Below are 19201 nucleotides of genomic sequence, written 5' to 3'. Positions count from 1 at the left end.
AATTCCACAAATTCAAGATCTAATTACATAAATCTCAAATCCAATTCTATAAAACCAAGTTTATTCTAAACTAGATCCCACACATAGAAAATTCAATTCACATTTGTATAAATTCAAATTTTAATATTTGATACTATTATGTCACTCGATATAGTTTCTTAATACGTTGAACAAGTTTAAATTTCAATTTTAAATTCGAATCCAATTTTCTAAGTCCAAACTCATTTTGAACTGAATCCCAAATATAGAAACTTTGATTCACATTTGTATAAATTCAAAATTTAATTAATAATAATTTATCGCCCTTACTTAAAAAAAAAATCAACATTCTATTCCAATATCGTTTTTTGTTACTATATCATTTACATATATAATTTCTTTTTAATTTATTTTCTTTCCCCACTGAAACGTTTGAGGTTTAAATTTTCTAATAATATAAAATTATTTTCGTATTTATTTCTTTGTTTTCTTTTGCAAAAAGAAGAGAAAGGATTAATTTGGTCAAATTATAACAAAAATAAAATTTTCTTTTCAATTTATTTTTCGTGTAACAATATATTTTAAATTTTCCTTTCAATCACATTTAAAAATTTAAAAGAAAACATAAAATAAATTTTGCTCGCCCTCCTTTCATCTTTACTTTTCGCTCCTCATTGAACCAAACGAAACCTTCGCTCAAAAATATTTTCTTTTCGAATTTGAGACATTAAAATAAATTTTATAAATAAAAAAAATATTTTTTATGACATAAAAACAAGAAGGAGTTGACCATTTGTCTCATTTTCTCATAATCTTCCCATGATTAGAATGACAATCATCACCCCTAGACTTAGTATAGCGAAAATACACATTTACCCCTCTTGATCACAATCGTGTCAGTGTTAGAACAACGGTCATCTACCCTATGTCACAGACAGTAACTCAGAATCCCGATTTGGCTTCAGCAATTTCGGACGACGAGAGGAAAACCCATTCGCATGGGTCGTGCTCCGGCCAATCAGGAAGCCACACGTCAATGTATTCCTTCCCTCACGCGTCAGATTTACATTTAGGGATTCCCGAATATACCCCTGCCCCGCGCCCCGTTTTAGTTCACTCTGCTCGCTGAAATTTCCAAGTCTAGCACTTAGGCAGTTCTCGTCGCCTAACATCTGAAAACACAAAAAACACACACTAATTTCTCTCTCTACAAACGGCTCTCGTCCCGTTTTTTTTTCTCTCTGCCTGTAGGCGTACGTGCAGGTGCTTCGCTGCTTGCCGAGTGTGTGAAATTTGACGAGTTGGACGGCGGAGTTTTTTGGGGGATAGGGTTTTTGCGCAGGAGGTTTGGGGTCTAGGGTTATGAAGGAAAGCCTGGCCGTTCGATTGGGGTTGAGTTGAGGGGAATCAACGGTGAGGATTTCGTCTCCGGATGGAGGGAGGTAGCGTCTCTACACTTACTTCTTCTGGTACTCTTCATTTCCTCTTTTTTTTTTTTTTTTTTGTTTTTGGTTTTCTAAATTGGATTTTGAAGGGCCTCGAGTTATGAGGTTCTGGGTTTTTGAGAAAATAGAGATATAAATAAAGTTTAAATTTTGGGGCTTTTCGTTTGTCACTGGTTGGGTGCTTGAGAGCAGAGGTGTCTACTGAAGTTCTGTTGGGGGTTTATAAATTTGTTTCCGGAGCTGCGTTCCACCAGGTCCTAGGTGAAGGATAAACTAATTTGGTTGAAGAAAGAGAGGAACTTGTTGTTATTCATTTTGTGCCATGCATGTTTAGGGGCATTTTAAGAGTTTTTTAACCTGGAAGCACTGGGTTAGGATCTTATCAGGGGTTTCTGTTTAAGGATTTTTTCACCGCTTTTTTTAGACCTGGAACAATTGGGATTCAGATTTTGCAAGAGGTATGATGTCTTCCGTCTGTTTTTATTTCTTCTCCTCCTTCCTTTTTTTTTTTTTGGTGAAAGGAAGCTGGACTGTATCAGATTAGGGTTTTGTAAAGTGTAATAATGTGTCTGGCTATGTGACATTAATCTTTAAAATTTCACTTCCTTGGCATTGGGCAATGTGTTTTATCTTCTAATTTTTCCTCAGCTGGAGTCAGCTTCTTTTTTGGCTTCTGTTTTCAGATTAAAATGCGTATCTGTATCTTAGGTTTGGTATTCGCACTAAATCTGATGATTACCTTGTTACGTGCAAGAAAGAGTTGAACTTCATTGATATTAAATTCTGAAGTTCTGTTGGGAGCTTGATTTTTGTTGTTTAAATCTGTTAAGTGAGGGTCGATAATTTTAACTAAGGCTAAGTATTAAGTGCAACTGTCAAATGGCGAAAGTCGATTCTATTGTCGATTGAGCATGCATCATTGGTGGAGAAGACTGAAGTTTATTTTGTTAGCATTATCTTTCCGATATAAGATTGGAAACCAAGCATTTCTTGTATATGACTGTATCCTTGCTCATTGAAAATAATAGTTTTATTAATTTATAATGTCTTATTTTCATCTCGATTTGATCGGTAAATGAGAAAAAGATGCAAAATTCTCCTATTGAAACATATGATAAGTAAGAGTTTTTTTGTTCAGGTTGCCTGCTATAGACATCTTACAATTTTAGGAGAAGCTGGTGGGAAGCAATTGGGCTTGAGGAGTTTTATGCCTTGACGAATTCACATTGATACTTTTATATAGGACTTTAGTGAAGATATTCTTTGCTTTATTTTAGTGGGCTGTTATTATTCGTTCCTATTTCTGGTTGATGTTCTGTTTACTATCCTGCTTGTTACTTATTCTATGTTGCCATGGTGAGCTTGGATGTTGAGTTATGTGGCCAGAGTATATTTTTTCTTAATATTGTTTGCTCTTCCCTGCTGGTTCCTTCTAGGGATACACCGATGGATTATAATGACAATGACTATGAAGGCCAGAATCTTCACTTAGCTGGTGAAGAGAGCTCTAAAATTTCTTCTGTTTTGCGACCATTTGCTCTTCCCAAGTTTGATTTTGATGACAGTCTCCACGGGCATCTGAGATTTGATAGTTTAGTTGAAAACGAAGTTTTTCTTGGTATTCCGAGTCAGGAAGACAATCAGTGGATTGAGGACTTTTCTCGAGGAGGAAATGGAATAGAGTTCAGTTCCAGTGCAGCAGAATCTTGTGCTTTGCCAAGGCATATCAATGTCTGGTCTGAGGCAACATCATCTGAATCTGTTGAAATGTTATTGAAGGCTGTTGGGCAGGAAGAAATGGTCCCAGGTGAAAATATGATTGAGGAATCAGATCCAGGTGATCAGCTTGGCAGCTCAACGAGACAAATGGAGAACGACTCGAGGCAGGATGATAAAATTGATGATGCTGGCCATGGAAATCCTTCATTGTCCCCTGCTGAAGTTGAGGGAGATTCTTCTAGGTCAAATCAGAATGCAGGAGTTGAAGGCGATCAGACTGAATATACTCTACAGGTTCAAGAGACAAATTTTGCTTATGGAGTATGCGTCGGTGCCAAAGATAGTAGTTTAACTGTGACCACTGAGAATTTGGGTATTGACATGAAAAGCACCAGTGCTAATCAAGAGGAAACTTGTGCCGTCATGAATGAATCTCTGCCCAATCAAGTGCTAGAAAACTTACCTGTTCCTGGCACAGAGATTGAAAGTACCGAGAGCTCTTCTCAGAAAATTTCTGTTAGTGTTATGAATGATCAGGATAGAATTAGTAATATCAGTTTTGCAAGTTCGGGTTGTATAACAAAAGGTTTGTCTGATTCAGCTGACGAGCAGGAGGAAGGCTGTAATATAGATGATGATAGATTGAATGGAGTTGCTGTTGTTGAAACGGATAATACAATGAGGCAATGTTCTCATGAACTTCCTTCGATAATTGAATCCTCAAAAGAGGAGCATGCAGTTGAAATTCTTATTGGAGAATCTTCTAGCATGCCGGGGAAGGGAGAATCTGTATCTGAAGATGATGTTGTATGCAATGAGGTTGCATTTGTTGCTGAACCTGCAGATGGCGGTCAACAGGGATCTGAGGCTTTCTCTTCAGGCATAGAGATCAAGCAGCTGTCTGGAGATCATAGCACTTTGTTTGAGACCCCATCTGTCTCCCTTCAAGGAGAAGCTAATGAGGGGCTTGGAATAGAAGGCAGTACTGTTGTCACCCCTGCAATCTATGGCAATACTGAACTCGAGGAGGTTCCTGTTGTTCAACAATCGGATGAGCACAAGGGCCTTGCTGATAATAAAGATATTTGTACTGGAAGTAACAGCTCTCTTGAGGCTCCACATGGCACTTCCGAGCCTTCTATGTTACATGAGGTACTAGATGATCATTCTGAAATGGATGGGGAAAGCAGCATTAATCAGGCAGGTTTTCCCAGTAACTTGACAGGTTCTGCCTTTGCCAGTGAATTTTGTGGGGATAAATCAGTGATTGATGATATGAGTGATGCCGGAGATACTGCTGTGGTGCAGAAAGAGAATGTGAAGATTGGGGATCATGTTGCCACTACCTCGATAGATGGGAGGACACAGAAGTTCACTGAAGAAAGTATCCCTATCCAGGTGGATGCTCATGTAAATGACCTTGATGCTTCTGCATGTGAAAAGGAGGACCCCCTTAAATTAAGTGATATGGTCTGTGATGAGATTGAAAAAGAAGTAGGATCTACTTCTCCAGGTGAGGGAGATAAAGTTGAGAAAAGTACTGGATCACAACCTAACAGTTCTGCTGTAGCTTATCCAGGTATTCTTTACTTTTCTGCTGTACCTTTCCCCCCTCTCCTTTTCAACATTGGCAAGGCTTGGATTCTCTTTATCCCATCACAAATGCAATCTGTTAATTGCTTCTGTGTGTTTAAATTGCTATGCAGTATTGGATACTGAGGGTGAAGATACAAAGTTGACATCATCATATGTTGAAGGTGATGAGCTTGTTGGCTGTCATGAGCATGACCCATGTTCATGTGACTCCGGGCACAGGGATCAGAGTAAAGAAACTGAAACTGAAACCCCTATACAACCATGTAGTTCAGTTCCAAAGGAGCCCTCGGAGTCAACTGAGCTTTCCCCTGCTATTGAAATTGAGACCCGTGAACTGCATTCTGCTGCAGGGGAAACAAAGACAAGTCATCAGTCTATTTCCTTGGTAGAGACTTCCGATGTTGCCATGGCTAATGAAGCCGGTGAGGAGTTGAATGAAAAGATGGAACATTCTGTCAATGACTTGATAAGGCAAGATGATGTTGCTGAAGCTGTACCTACTGAAAAACCAATGGAAGCAGAAACCGAAAGAAATGGTGGAATGAGTTCTTTAACAGTGTCAGGTGAATTATATCTTGTCTTTTGAATCTAGTTGCTATTATAGATGGAAAAATACATTCCTTGGTTGCAGACTGGAGCCGTAGTTCTTATGATCTGTCATATCTTTCCACAGTTCAGAGGAATTTATAGGTCTCCATCTCATGGCATACTGGATGAATCTCATGCCTGTTTGCATCTTTTGTCTTTTACTATATTCACATAAGTTCTGGTAAATTCAGAGAACTGTAAACAATGCTGTTTTATGCTTAGTCAATGGTGGTGAAGCATTAAATAAATGGTTATAGGAGTTGAAACTTTTTTACATGATTTAATCATGGGCAGTAAAATGGGGGCTGAACTTTTTGTGCATCAGCATAAAATGTTTTTATAAGGTTAAAGTCAAAAGCAGAAATTTTCTATTATGAAAAAAAAAGTGTTAGAATAAGTCCTCCATTCTTAATAAAGAAAAAAAAACTGATTACGTTTCTTACTTAATTTGCGCGTAAGCCAGATGAAGTGTAGGTTACCTAATAATTTATGATCGAGCTCTATTCAAGAGTCTTTACATTCAAATCATCTTTCAAGTATCACGCTGCACAGAAGATATGTAATGAAGAATTTGATGTAATATGCAAAGTACCTTTGATATAGAGAGTCTAGAAGAATAATCTCTATGTTGACTGACCATTTAGAACAAAATCAAGCTGTATGCTAGAGAGATTTTTAGGGTTTTCTAAAGTCTTATTGAGAATGGGGTTTTTTGTAGTGTTTCCGCGAAAAAAGTATTTGAAATTGTCTCTAGTGTTTGTTCTTGTTCTTATATGTAAATAAGGTAAAAATTGATAGAAGAAAAAGAAGATGTATTTGGTTTGTGGTTTGGATGGTTGGAGAAAAATGATAGCAGTCAAATCATGTCCTTTTAGATATTTAATATTTGTGGTTTCCATGATATTGTTGTGGTTTCTTATGCATAAATATATATAGGTAATTGTTGGGGAAAGGGATGGGTTTTCTTTTGTTTCTTTGATATGCTAGAAAAGCGGAGTGCTGGCCAGAAAAAACCGAAAGCACCCAATCCAAACATACACTTCGTGTTGGGCCTTCCTAGAAAGTCATTAAAATGCAAACACACCAAGTTATCCAATCCAACATGAAGTTGAAGAATGTGAATTTCTTTGGCAAGTCGAATAGAGATATTTCCATGACAAGTTACAGCTGAGCTGCTTCCCTTTCCCCATAATTTCTTTGTGAGCAAAGTTATTCTCTCCATTTTACTTGGGGATTTCATTGGTGCCTCTCATTTTAGCAGCGAACCTCCAAAGAGAGGGTATAATTCAAATTTGATGAAATGAGGCATTCAGTCAGAAGTGACATAAGATAGGTTGAGGATAGCTGTGGCCCTGTGGGCATAAGGAGATAACACAATGAAAAATGATTGGGTTTAATAAAGTTGAAGTTAATATAACTATGACTATACAGAAATTATCATAAAAGTATACAACAGAAGCAGCCCAAAACTCAACCATGCTTAATCCATTTGTGTTCGAATTGGGGGCTGATGATTCATTATCTGAAAGTTGCGGCCATTGCTGTACCAATATGGTTAGGCCTATCTGGTAAAGGTGATACTTTAAGCTGTGTGTATTTCTTTTCTGTCCTCATAATAATAATGAGACATTTTTCTCATCTTTAACTGATCATACCACTCTTATTTCCGATGCTAATGCTTTACTTGGTTTTGTAAAATCTTGGAGGGAGAAATGATTTATAGAGACGTGGTATTGTGTATAATAGATCTTCTCTCTGCTTCCGTGCCGATCTCAATTTGATGAGGTTAGGGTACCCAAATTTTCCTTTATCACCTGTGTGGTATGGACTGTGGACATGCTTTCTTATCAATGCAAAGGTTTTGGTCTGCACTAAGCTCTGCAACTGTCCAATAGAAGACTTTATTATGACTTTCATTGACTTCATCAAGTGTGAAGTTTTGATGTGGACTCGTGATTGCTTTGGCTAAAATCTAATAGTTGACTAAACTTTTGGATGCAAGTGCACTTTGTCATTGAGGATCCGTCAACTCATTATGTTAATAGTATCAAGTTATGGGTCTGAGGTTGTGACTGCTGCTTTGTGGATGAAAAAAATAACAAAGCAAGCCTGAAAAGGTTAGAGTGCTTGTTGCATAATTTTTTCATGGGATTAATGTTCTATATTTGAAAAAGTAGTTATCCTTATTCATGAATCCAAACTGGTACAACCAAGTCTTATATCACCTAGGAGTCATGTTAGTCTACAAGATCGACTGTTATGCAACAATGAGCCTTTTGTTTTTGCTTTAATAGTTGTCAATCTGCAAGCTGGACTCTTTTTTCTAGTTTTTCTAATAACTAAAAGTTCTGCTGTTGACGTGCTTGCAGTTATGAGCTGTACTGCAGAAACTGATAAATCTGACAAGCCTGCTGACCCTGGAGCTAGTTGTACTGATGTTTCACAAACTGAAACGAAAAAGCAAACTTCTCCTAATAGAAACAATGTTGAAGATACTGGAGAAGTTATGCCAACAACTGAGGTTTCAGGAGTAAATGCTCCATCTAAAGAAGAGGGCACCTTTACCTTTGACATTAGGCCTTTGGAAGATCAGTCTACAGGGGATCCTGGCAAGGGTTTGCAATCATTTCCCAGAATTCAAGCTTGCAAACTGTCTTTGGTATGTCTGGCGATGTTCTATTATTTTCCTTTTACCTGTTCCTGTTCTTTATTCTACTGTTTCTGCATTTACTCTGATTAATTATTGAAATGCTAACTGTGGATTTTGCTGAAGACTGGTGAAGGATCCCCTTCAACATCTGGTAGCAGCCAGACAGATCCGAGGATAATGAAGGAAATTTCTCATGTTAGTTCTCTAACCCCTGGTGTTTGTTCCCCATCTGGAAGTCTTGGAGGACCCTCTCAGCGCAAAACAAGACGTGGCAGCACAAAGCCTGGGAAAGGAAATGCAAGAAAAGGGAATCAAGTGAAAGAAACAACTCCTCTGAAGCAGACTGAGAAGGGGGATAAATCATCTCAGTTTTTGAGTCCACCAGGGGCCGGTCAACTCGTGACATTTGAAAGTGTTGTCAAGCCAAGGGGGACTGTCTCTATTCCTACCTCCAGCTTGCCTGATCTTAATACTTCTGCTCCATTATCTGGATTCTTTCAGCAGCCTTTTACAGATTTACAACAAGTGCAACTGCGAGCACAAATCTTTGTTTATGGATCTCTTATGTAAGTCCGGTTTTTCTTTCTCAAAAGTTTTGTCTGCATTGCAGCAAAAAAGAGAAAACTATATTTAGGGTATTGATTTGCACACGAGTACACAAGTTTCTCAAGCAGACTGGAAACTTTCTCCTTTGATGCTATAAAGTATCATTTTATCCTCTTTTTTGTTTGCTTATGCTTGAATGTTGTTTCTGCAGACAAGGAGCAGCACCTGATGAGGCGTGTATGGTGTCAGCCTTTGGTATGTGTGGTTAGTTATGTCTTGCAGTCTTGGTTCATCTGCCCCTTTCTATTTTTGTTTTCATGTTTTGTTTATGTTTTCCTTTTCTTTGTTTATGGGGGTGCAGTGGTGTAGGTGGGGAAGGGGCTTTAGTATGAACATATAGTTGCTAGCCAAGTGACAATTCTGATTTTTTGTTCTTTTTTTCAACTTAAAAAAAGATGGAGGTAGGAGCATTTGGGAGCCTTCTTGGCGTGCTTGCGTAGAAAGGTTTCATGGTCAGAAATCCCAAGGCAATAACACTGAAACACCTGTACCCTCACGTTCAGGTACCTTATCTTGTTCTCTAGTATTGGCCTCTACATATTGCCATTTACTGATTACAGATTGGTATTGAAAGATGCAGGTGCCAAAGCTCCAGATCAGACCAACAGACAAGCCTTCCCTCAAAGTGAAGTTCTTTCCTCCATAGCTGGGCGAGCAAGCAACAAGCCCATCCCTTCTCCTGTTGTCAATCCTGTGATCCCTCTCTCTTCCCCCTTGTGGAGTATATCTACTCCATCTGGTGAAGCTTTGCCAACCAGCAGCGTGGGCAGAACTGCTGTTTTTGATTATCAGGCCGTTTCTCCTTTGAATCCTTATCAGACTCCACCTATACGGAATTACATGCCGCATAGCACTTGGCCATCGCAGGCTCCCTTCCCAGTACCCTGGCTTGCCTCTTCACAAAGTTCTCCCTTTGATATCAGTAGTAATTATCCCACATTTCCAATCACAGAACCAGTAAAATTGACCCCAGTCAAAGAATCATTGTTGCCTCTTACCTCTGGCACAAAGCATGTATCTCCCATTCCTTCAACTCATACTGGGGCCACTACAATGTTTGCTGGGGCTTCTTCACTTGATCTGAAAAAAGGCAAAGTATCAGCTGCACCTACTGCTGATACAAAAACTAGAAAGAGAAAGAAGTCTTCTGGTGTGGATGATGTTTTACAGATTTCTGTGACTGCTTCTCCAGTTGATACCGTCTCTGCTCCCGTAGTAGCTAATCAGATGTCAAAGAAGGCTCCTGCAGTTGAAAATCTTGGTCAAATCTCTTTGATGAGTCGGAATCAGGCAGATTCAATGTCTAAACCTGTTGTTAGTAGTCATTATTCGACATCGGTTGCTGTCACGACCCCTTCTAGCTTTGTGCCAAAAGGTGCGACTAACCCATTTTTATCCATGGTCTCTCCATCAATTTCTAGTGATCACCCCAAAAGAGGTGATTTAAGTATGGATAAGAGGGCACTAAATGTTGATGGTTTTAGCAAAGTGGAGGAGGCTAAGTTGCAAGCACAGGAGGCTGCTGCTCATGCTGCTGCCGCCATCAGTCAATGTGAAGGTGTGTGGAGCCAGTTGGATCAGCAAAAAAATTCTGGCTTGACATTGGATGCTGAATCTAAATTAGCATCCGCCGCTGCTGCTGTAGCTGCTGCTGCTTCTGTTGCAAAGGCAGCAGCTGCAGCTGCTAAGGTTGCATTAAGTGCAGCGGTGCAAGCAAAACAAATGGCGGATGAAGCAGTGAGTAAGTCTGGAACTGTGAACACCACTGATTATGATGCAAGCTCGGTTTCTAATTCCATGAACAACTTGGCGAATGCTTCAGCTGTGTCCATTTTAAAGGGTGGGGATCGGAGTAATGCTCCCAGTTTAGCAATATCTGCTGCTAGAGAGGCTGCTAGGAAAAGAGTTGAGGCTGCTTCAGCTGCCACGAAGCATGCTGAAAATCTTGATGCGATTGTAAAGGCAGCAGAATTGGCTGCAGAAGCGGTTTCACATGCTGGAAAAATTGTTGCCATGGGTGACCCTTTCTCTTTGGGTGAACTAGCAGAAGCCGGCCCGAGTAATTATTGGAAAGTCCTGCAGGTGGCTACTGTACCTGGTTCACAACCAGATCACATGAATAAAAATAAGTCTATCCATAGCAATGCAGGAGAGGTGCATAATGCTTTGAACCAGCATAAGGGACCTGATAAGGGCATGCACCTTACAGGACACGTTGTGTCTCCTATTCAAAGGGAGGTGTCCAGAAATATGTTGGCTGATAATGTTACAGTGGAGGGTAATCTTATAGATTCTGTCAAGCATGGGGAGAGCGCTTCTACACTTCATAAGGACAAAAAAGTATCTGACTCAGCTAAGTCTGCTGGTGTTGTTTCTGACCCCGACATTGAATCAAGATCAAACTCCTTTACCATAACAAGCATAAAGGAGGGTTCCCTTGTTGAGGTTTGTAGTTTTCATCTATTTTAAAGTATCTTATGCTTCTTTCAGTTTCCTGTTTCTGGTTGCATCTTATTGCCTAGCAGTTGTTTGTTCCATGTCCTACTTCAAAAGAGTTAATATGATTACATGCTTAACGTTTATTTCGTTGTAAAGACATTTCAACTGCTTGACATTGCAGGTTCTTAAAGATCGTGGTGATTTGAAGAAGGCCTGGTTCTCAGCCAATGTGTTGAGTTTGAAGGACGGCGAAGCTCTTGTTTGTTATAGGGAATTACAATCTGATGAAGGTCAGTTGCAGATCTTTTTGTATTTTGGTGGGAATTATTGCATGATTGAGGTCCTTAGAAGATCTCTTTCGTCCTATGAGCTTTAAGTTGTATGAAGTTTCATATTTGATATATTTAAGGCTTTAAGCTGAATGCAATAGAGACTTCATTTAACTTAAAATGATCTAGGCCGGAGGCTGACCCATGTTAAGATGAAATGGGGTTTGGAACACTTTGGTAGTGCTCCTGGATCATACTCCCATATAATCAATAAAAGCATTTGGAGCCATCTCCTTATCTTGTTTCTGTGTCAAGAAAGAATATGGTGGAATGGCTGATAGTTCTATCAGTTACTGAAAGAGCCCAAATTATGTACTCGAAACAAAACAATCGCCATGTTTTTTCTTGTGTATCCTCTTTATGAAATCATGTGTTGACTGGCATAGCATAATAGGTTAAGGTTGCATCATACAATTTTTAAATAGCTTGAGGATCTCGTGTAATTATGATTGGGAGGAAAAGAAGAGACTGATAGGCCACCTTCATCATGTGAACTATATAATATTATAAAATTATTATCATAATCATAACTTCACTGTTGAGTTATTGGCTACATCAATTTTCTTTTCACATGAAAGAAGAATTTATCTATTGAGGAGAAATTGCTTTTGGTAGAAGGGGAGGTTCTTCATTCAAAATAATGGTTTATTAAACTAGAAGACTTTTTAGTATGTGGGTGTGTACGGGTGTTTTGTTTTGTCACCTCATCTGGAATTTGCTCCTCTTTTTAGGGTCTGAGAAGCTCAAGGAGTGGATATCAGTTGAACCCGAAGACGGCAATGCTCCGAAGATTCGAATTCCCCATCCTATGACTGCTGGACAGTTTGAAGGAACAAGGAAGAGACGTCGAGCTGCTGTCAAGGATTATAGTTGGTCTGTTGGAGACAAAGTTGATGCCTATGTGGAAGATAGGTAAGCCACAACTTGCTTTATATGATGACTGTTTTCATATGTACTGTTTAGATAGCATCTTCCTATTTTGTGATTATGAATTATACTTTTGTTCCCTGTCTGGTAATTTCTACAATCAGCCACTGAGCTGGGCTTCTTTCATTTTCTCATGGAGTTCAAAGCTTTCACTGTTATCAGGAATGGGTTCATTTTACATGGTCATTGGTTGTGTGCTTTCTTATTTATTCCTCATCGGCTTGTATCCGTCCACATATTTTGGATGGTGGAAGATGGGTGGATTAGATCAGATCAACTGATATGCGGAGCTTCAGATTGAGTGATTAAAAGTTACAGACCACCTAGAGAAATAATAAAATATTCTCGATTTCCTGCAAGAACGGAGGATTGTATTAAACACAGTGTTGAAAGTTACATGTTTCTAGTAATAGTCAATAGTCATAGGAGTAATATGATCACAGGATATAAATACATTGCATGAGAAGACAAAATAAGAGTTGTCAATTCCTTAATGGGCAATAGAGAATTTTTTACTTTTGAATGAAGAACCTTATTGACTTGACCAAACAAGCATGTGAATTGTGACACAATACTGCTGCTTGTTTACATAGGGTCAGAAATTCGGCACTAACTCTGATGATTGTAACTCATGAATCTGATCGTAATAAACAGGAATGATGCATGAATCCACCTTTTATGCTTTTTTCCTTAGAGATACATCATTGAGTTTAAAATGGTGGCTGAAATTTTAATTTTTTCACTTGGGTGGCATAATGATATTGGGTTTGGCCTAGGAGTATTCGTGTCACTTTGTAAGGTATCTATTTCATTTTATTAAAATATCTCTTCTAATCAATCTTTTACTCTACCTAATAATGGTTTTCAGTTGGATCCAATTTTTATCCCTGTTCTTAGGGTCCACTAGGCTTTATTCCCTCTCTTAATTGCGTGATCCAACGGAGAGGTTTCAGCATCAGATTTGATCTGAATGTAGATCTTAAACCATATCACAACAGCTCTCTTTTTGTGGCTCAGAAAATCACCCCATTAATAGTTTTTTGGGAGTGTATGTGAAAGCACGGGCTTGATATTTTGATGAACACTATTTCAACTTCACAAGATTTTTCATCTTTAAATACATCACTTTCTGATTACTGTTTGCTCTTACTTGATTTACCAGGATGCTTGAAACCTGATCTAATTTCAATCCGATTTCTTCATATGCATGCACCTTGTCTGCATCCTTTTAAATGGTACACACCCTATGTTTGGCACATATGGGCAAGTGATTAACTTCTGTATGGTTTTCCTTTTGTTTGTTGGTTTATGTGCCTATTGGCTCGTGATTGCTATCAATGCAAGGGATTTTATGCAATTGATGATGAAAGACTCAAATAGAATCATGTTTCCATAGTGCAAGAAACTTGTGTGTAAAGTTCTTTTAGCTAAACATTCCGCTCTGAATAAGAGGACACTGCTTCACTATCTGATCCTGTAGGATGTTCTTACATCTTGATCTTAAGTGACCTCCATGCCATTGAAACATTGTTATATGAAACTGCATTACTTTATCTTTATTTCACAGGAGTTTAGTCTTAGTTGTAATACTATTACTGAAAACATCGGTATTATAATAATCTTTATAACATACTGCAGAAATGTGCTTCAGATATATATATTAATTTGGATCTATAACTTTGAATTCTACTTCATTCTTCATATCTCTTGTATCCATGTTACTTCAGCTGGTATGAAGGCATTGTTGCAGAAAAGAATGACAAAGACCCAACTACTTTAAGTGTCCATTTTCCAGGTACTTTTTTCTGACCGATGCGTTTGATTGTCTATGTTCAGTACTTCTGATGTGTAATTCACAAATGCATTTTTTGGTTTTACGCAGCCAAAGGAGAGACATCATTGGTCAAAGTGTGGCATCTACGGCCAACTTTAATTTGGAGTGATGGCCAATGGGTTGAATGGTGCAGACTAGGGGAGGATTGCACTTCTCAGGTCTTATATTTAGCTTGTATATATAGTTCACCACGGGTTCAATAAACATTAGCTTTTTGCTGTGCTCCGACTCATGCACCTCATTTTCAGGGAGATACACCAGTGGAGAAGCGAGCAAAGCTGGGAAGCACCAATATTGAGATAAAAGCGAAGGGCAAGATGGGCAAAACCATTGATTTTGTAGAAACAGGGATAAATGAAGAAATAAGATTGCCTTTGGCTGCTAATGAAAAAGTTTTTAGTATCGGTAGTACGAAGGAGGAGAATAAGCCGAACACGGTCAAGACGATGAGGTCTGATAGGAAAGAAGGATCAAGAGTTGTGTTTGGTGTCCCTAAGCCTGGGAAGAAAAGAAAATTCATGGAAGTAAGCAAGCATTACGTTTCTGATAGGAACCCCAAGATTAATGCACCTAATGATTCAGCAAAATTAGCTAAATTTTTGCCTCAAGGATCAGGGGCTCGGGGATTCAAAAGTAATTCCAAGGTTGATTTGAAGGAGAAACAAGTACCAGAGTCTAAACCGAGATCTCTAAAGTCTGGGAAACTGCCAAGCATCCCAAGTAGAACTTTAGCACAGAAAGATGACTTAACCTCTTCGCGGCCTAATGCACGTGATGCATCTGTATCAGATCATGTAGCAAAGGGCTCTATTAGCAATGATGAAAATGAATCAGGTGAGCAAAACGTTGCTGAGTATGTATCTGTTTCTAATGTTGAAGAGATCTCTGGTGGCAGTGTGGTATTTTCTTCTCAAGCTCTTCCACCAGAAAATCGCAAGAAAGCAGCAACAAGGAATGCTAAATCTGAGCTGCCCAACCAAGGGAAACTTGCACCTGCAAGTGGAAAATTGGCAAAAATTGAAGCAAATGATAAATTAAATTCTGAAGTTGCCGAACCCCGCCGATCAAATCGCCGTATCCAGCCAACGTCAAGGGTAATTTTTACTTTTTCTCTTTTCATAATCTGTTTAATTTAACCATGCTTCTTTACGGGTAAACTTGAGATAAGTGTATTTTGCCATGTTTTGCTCAAAATGAAAATCACAGACCAAAAGGCAGATAAGGGTTTTCTGTTATTGAGAATTTCCTGCAGATTTTTGTTTGTGTTGTGGTAGTATTATTGTATTTGCATACTGAACTTGGAGGGAAACCCATAGAGTTGAAAACATATAGATCGGTCATTCATAAAAAATAATGTGCATACCTGATGCAATGTCAAAGGAACATATTATATGTGCCCCAAAATATGATGATCATTGCAAGTTATGATTTTAGGGTTTTGATACATCACACAACATCTCTACGTTGAGCTTCATTTATTATTCCTTGGTGATTATACTTTGTTGGACTTTTGATAATCCCAATAAAACTTCAAAGAAATTCTGCAAGTGCAAGTGTTTCGAATGTGATTGTGCTCTAAGTGTTCGATCTGTCAGATCTTACCTGCTTACCGTGCACACTGCCTGACCCAACAGAATATAACTAAACAAAGAGGTGAAGCTCTGAGTGCTTCCTAACTAGACTTAGTATCCCAAGATTTGGAAGGCCCTACTTTCTCCACTCAGACAAAACACAAAAAGTGAATAAATGGACCTATAATTGCATAAAGTTCCCAACACATAAGTTTATGAAAAGAGGTAGTATCGAAATACGAATAAAATATTTTATCTGATGAGTTACATTGCGTCAGAGTTTTACTTGCTATGCAAGCTAACATTGATTTTGTGAGAACATTTTAGATTCCAAATGAAGAATGATAAAATAATTGGAGTTCTCTGTGCATCCGGATAGCTGGGTTCTGCATAAACTAAATTGTTCTTTGGCCAAACATGTATTTATAGGCCCTAAATTGAATTAGGCATTGTTGATGCATAAAGTTTTGTGAACTGTGATTAAGTTTCAAATGTATCTGCTCAGAGAGGGCTTCTCTTTTTGACGCTTATAATTTTTGGGAGCATGTGGCTGGTGAATATTTGTTTATATAGAGATGAAGACTCGGGCTTCTGCAATTTCACCATGTATTTCTGTTTTTGAACTTCTTCTATGCAGCTACTGGAAGGGCTGCAAAGTTCACTGATAATCTCAAAAATTCCATCCTCGCATGACAAAAGCCACAGGAGTCAGAATAAAGGCACCGCCAGAGGTAGTATTGAAGTGCAAGTCTTGCATTTCGCTTGCTATTGTCTTCATTTACTTCAAGCAAAGAATCATGAAACTGACCACATCTTTTTTATTGATAGGGAACAAATAATTGTGGTTGACAGGGAACAGCGTCCGAACGGCTCCTTTTGGCGGCCCAAATGACCAAGTTGTCCTCCTGTAGTGTTTCTGTAGACTAATTTGTTATAAAGAGGATATAAGTGAGAATGCAAATGCTCACTCTCTTACATTGTCGGATGTAAAATTTAGGCAGTAGATGTCAATATTGGTGTAGTTGGCATACAAGAATAGGGCTTTGACTTTCTATTCCCCTGAATAGGTTGTATATGGTACTTTGTGTCAGTTGGCTTGAACATTTCAGAGAAGTCTTAATTATTCAACTTGCAATCCGGTTGTTTATCTTCTAAATTCTCTCCTAAGGCGAACTGCTGAACTTCTCCTGTTGTGATGGTAGCTATTATATCAATGTGGTAGGTAGTTATTCTCATTCAGCAGTAGGTTCAAGAAGTGTGATTGAAGGGTCGTAACTGGACGTAGAGCACATGTAATTAAGATTATTGCAACAGTTTCGGAGAGGAGAAATGAGCACATTGGGATGCTGTATTATGTGACGCCTTAGATTCGAAGCACATGAGAAGAACGAGTGGAATGGTTGAGAGGTTCTATGCCGTGGTAATAAAGTGACTAAGTTTGGGACATTGAGCTGTATGATTGCGCGAGTCTCGAAAAAATATTTTTCAACTTTTGATTCTCAAAAAAAGTATTTTTGAGGTATTCGGGATGTTAGTTTTTATTTCTAAAATTGCTAACTAGTCCCAATGTAGTATTGCATTGTCATTTTATTAGACGACTGAGGTCTATGTCAATTAAAGGGGCGGGGGGTTTACAAAGTTTTCTCCAAGTTCTGTAAGTTTTTGGATCTTCCAAAAAATGACTTTTTAAGTTTCAGTATGAGTAATGCTATTGATTGTGAATCGTTTAAATATGGATTTCTTGCTTAATTTGGATCAAAACAAAGTACTTTTAGGTAAAAAGTAAGTAGTATCTCTTAGGGTGCTTTTAACTGTTTTGTCTTGTTTGTAAATGAATTCGACTTTATTTTTAATATTTTATTCTTATTATAATGTATTTAATTGAGGTAATTATATTTACACCCCCTCACCTATTGTTCTTTTACACAAACCACCCGTCTTTTATAAAATAACATAAAATAATCCCTGAAAGCTTTTAAAATCTTAAAATGCTCCTGTTGATTTGGTCAAATTTTAATATAATTTTTTAAAGACAGAAATTCCTTTAGGGGCACTTTTGTAATTATAAAAATTATAGGGGTGTCAAAGTATATCCTTGTATATTTTTTTATTTATATTAATTTTTAATTTATGTTTATATTATCTTATTAACTTTTTTAATTGATTTTTTATATAAAATTACATCTTTTAATAATTAAAATATTAATATTTATTAATATATTAATAAAATTAATGACTAGATTATAAGTTTAAATTAAAAATTTATCACACTTTTATAAATTATAAAAAATATTAAGTTAAAATGTTTTGATTTTTATTTATAATTAAATTTTATTAAAATTAATAAATAATAATTAAGGAAGGAGACCAGTGCACACGTGTATTCTTTCGCAAGATTGCACATCGACGTGCAGTAAAGAGGGTGTTACAGATTAAGGATGGTCATGGAGTCACCCAGACCGATCCTGATGCGGTGAGTGAGGAGTTTGTCTCCTATTATCAGTCCTTCCGATCCTGATGCGGTGAGTGAGGAGTTTGTCTCCTATTATCAGTCCTTACTTGGCAGAAATCGACGATGGGAAGTGTTGGATCTGCGATTTTTGCGCCTTTGGGCGCGACATCTTGTGGATGAGGACGAAGCCTCGCAGCTTATCAAACCTTTCACGGTTGAGGATGTGAAACTTGCAATGTTTGTTATAGCAGAAGACAAAGCTCCAGAACCAGATGGCTATTCGTCGGGGTTTTTTAAAGCTGCATGCACAGTCGTGGGTGATGAAGTCACTAGAGCTGTCTTGAATTTCTTTGCTACGGGAAAACTTTTAAAGCAAGTCAATTGTACGCTCTTGGCGGTTATTCCCAAGGTACACTCCCCTATTACTGTAGCTGACTTTCGTCCCATTTCTTGCTGCAATGTGATTTATAAGGTTATTGCTAAGCTACTGGTCCAACGTTTGAGTGTGGTCTTGGGCAAGCTTATTAGTCCTTGTTAGGCGGCTTTCATACCTGGCAGGAGTATTGGGGATAACATCATGATGGCACAAGAGTTATTCACTGGATATAATCAGAAGAGATTACCTCCACGGTGTGCCTTGAAAGTGGACATACATAAAGCTTATGATACTGTGGAGTGGGATTTCCTCCTTGCACACTTCAATTATTCGGGTTCCCGGTCATATTTATGAGATGGATTGAAGAGTGTATTACAACACATCATTTTCGGTGGGCTTGAATGGGAAGACACACGGTTTTTTTGTGGGCTCAAGAGGGCTTTGCCAAGGTGATCCTCTATCTCCAAACCTCTTTGTCCTTGTTATGGAAGTGATGCACTTGGTCTTCCTCCAAATTATTGAGCAAGATGGACGCTTTCAATTTCATTGGAAATGTGAAGCCTCCAATATCTTCCAACTGGGTTTCGCTGATGATGTTATCTTATTCAGTCGAGCAACGGTGGACTCTATACGTGTATTCAAGGACGGACTGGATCGCTTTGGTGATTGGTCGGGGCTTCGGTTAAATGC

General features: G+C 38.3%; 1 protein-coding gene across 5 annotated transcripts; it reads left to right on the top strand.

Annotated features, from left to right (window-relative positions):
- LOC105164342 lies at positions 1105-16835 on the top strand. Of its 5 annotated transcripts, none has more exons than XM_020694788.1 (15): positions 1105-1421; positions 2861-4722; positions 4850-5302; positions 7697-7986; positions 8101-8543; positions 8735-8787; positions 8979-9086; positions 9158-11028; positions 11204-11312; positions 12083-12263; positions 14006-14073; positions 14161-14270; positions 14361-15206; positions 16321-16414; positions 16512-16835. In XM_020694788.1, exons 2-15 carry the CDS (start codon positions 2871-2873, stop codon positions 16520-16522), a joined length of 6489 nt encoding a protein of 2162 aa, XP_020550447.1. In that variant the 5' UTR covers positions 1105-1421; positions 2861-2870; the 3' UTR covers positions 16523-16835. The 5 variants fall into 5 exon arrangements, with proteins under 5 accessions (XP_020550447.1, XP_020550446.1, XP_011081270.1 ...); XM_020694787.1 differs by having other exon boundaries at positions 1105-1448; XM_011082968.2 differs by having other exon boundaries at positions 1106-1448; positions 8735-8778; positions 9164-11028.

Source organism: Sesamum indicum, linkage group LG6, assembly GCF_000512975.1.
Source record: "Sesamum indicum cultivar Zhongzhi No. 13 linkage group LG6, S_indicum_v1.0, whole genome shotgun sequence".
In the NCBI taxonomy this organism is placed as follows: Eukaryota; Viridiplantae; Streptophyta; class Magnoliopsida; order Lamiales; family Pedaliaceae; genus Sesamum; species Sesamum indicum.
Note: the sequence above shows the minus strand (reverse complement) of the source record. Positions and strands in the feature narration are given on the sequence as shown.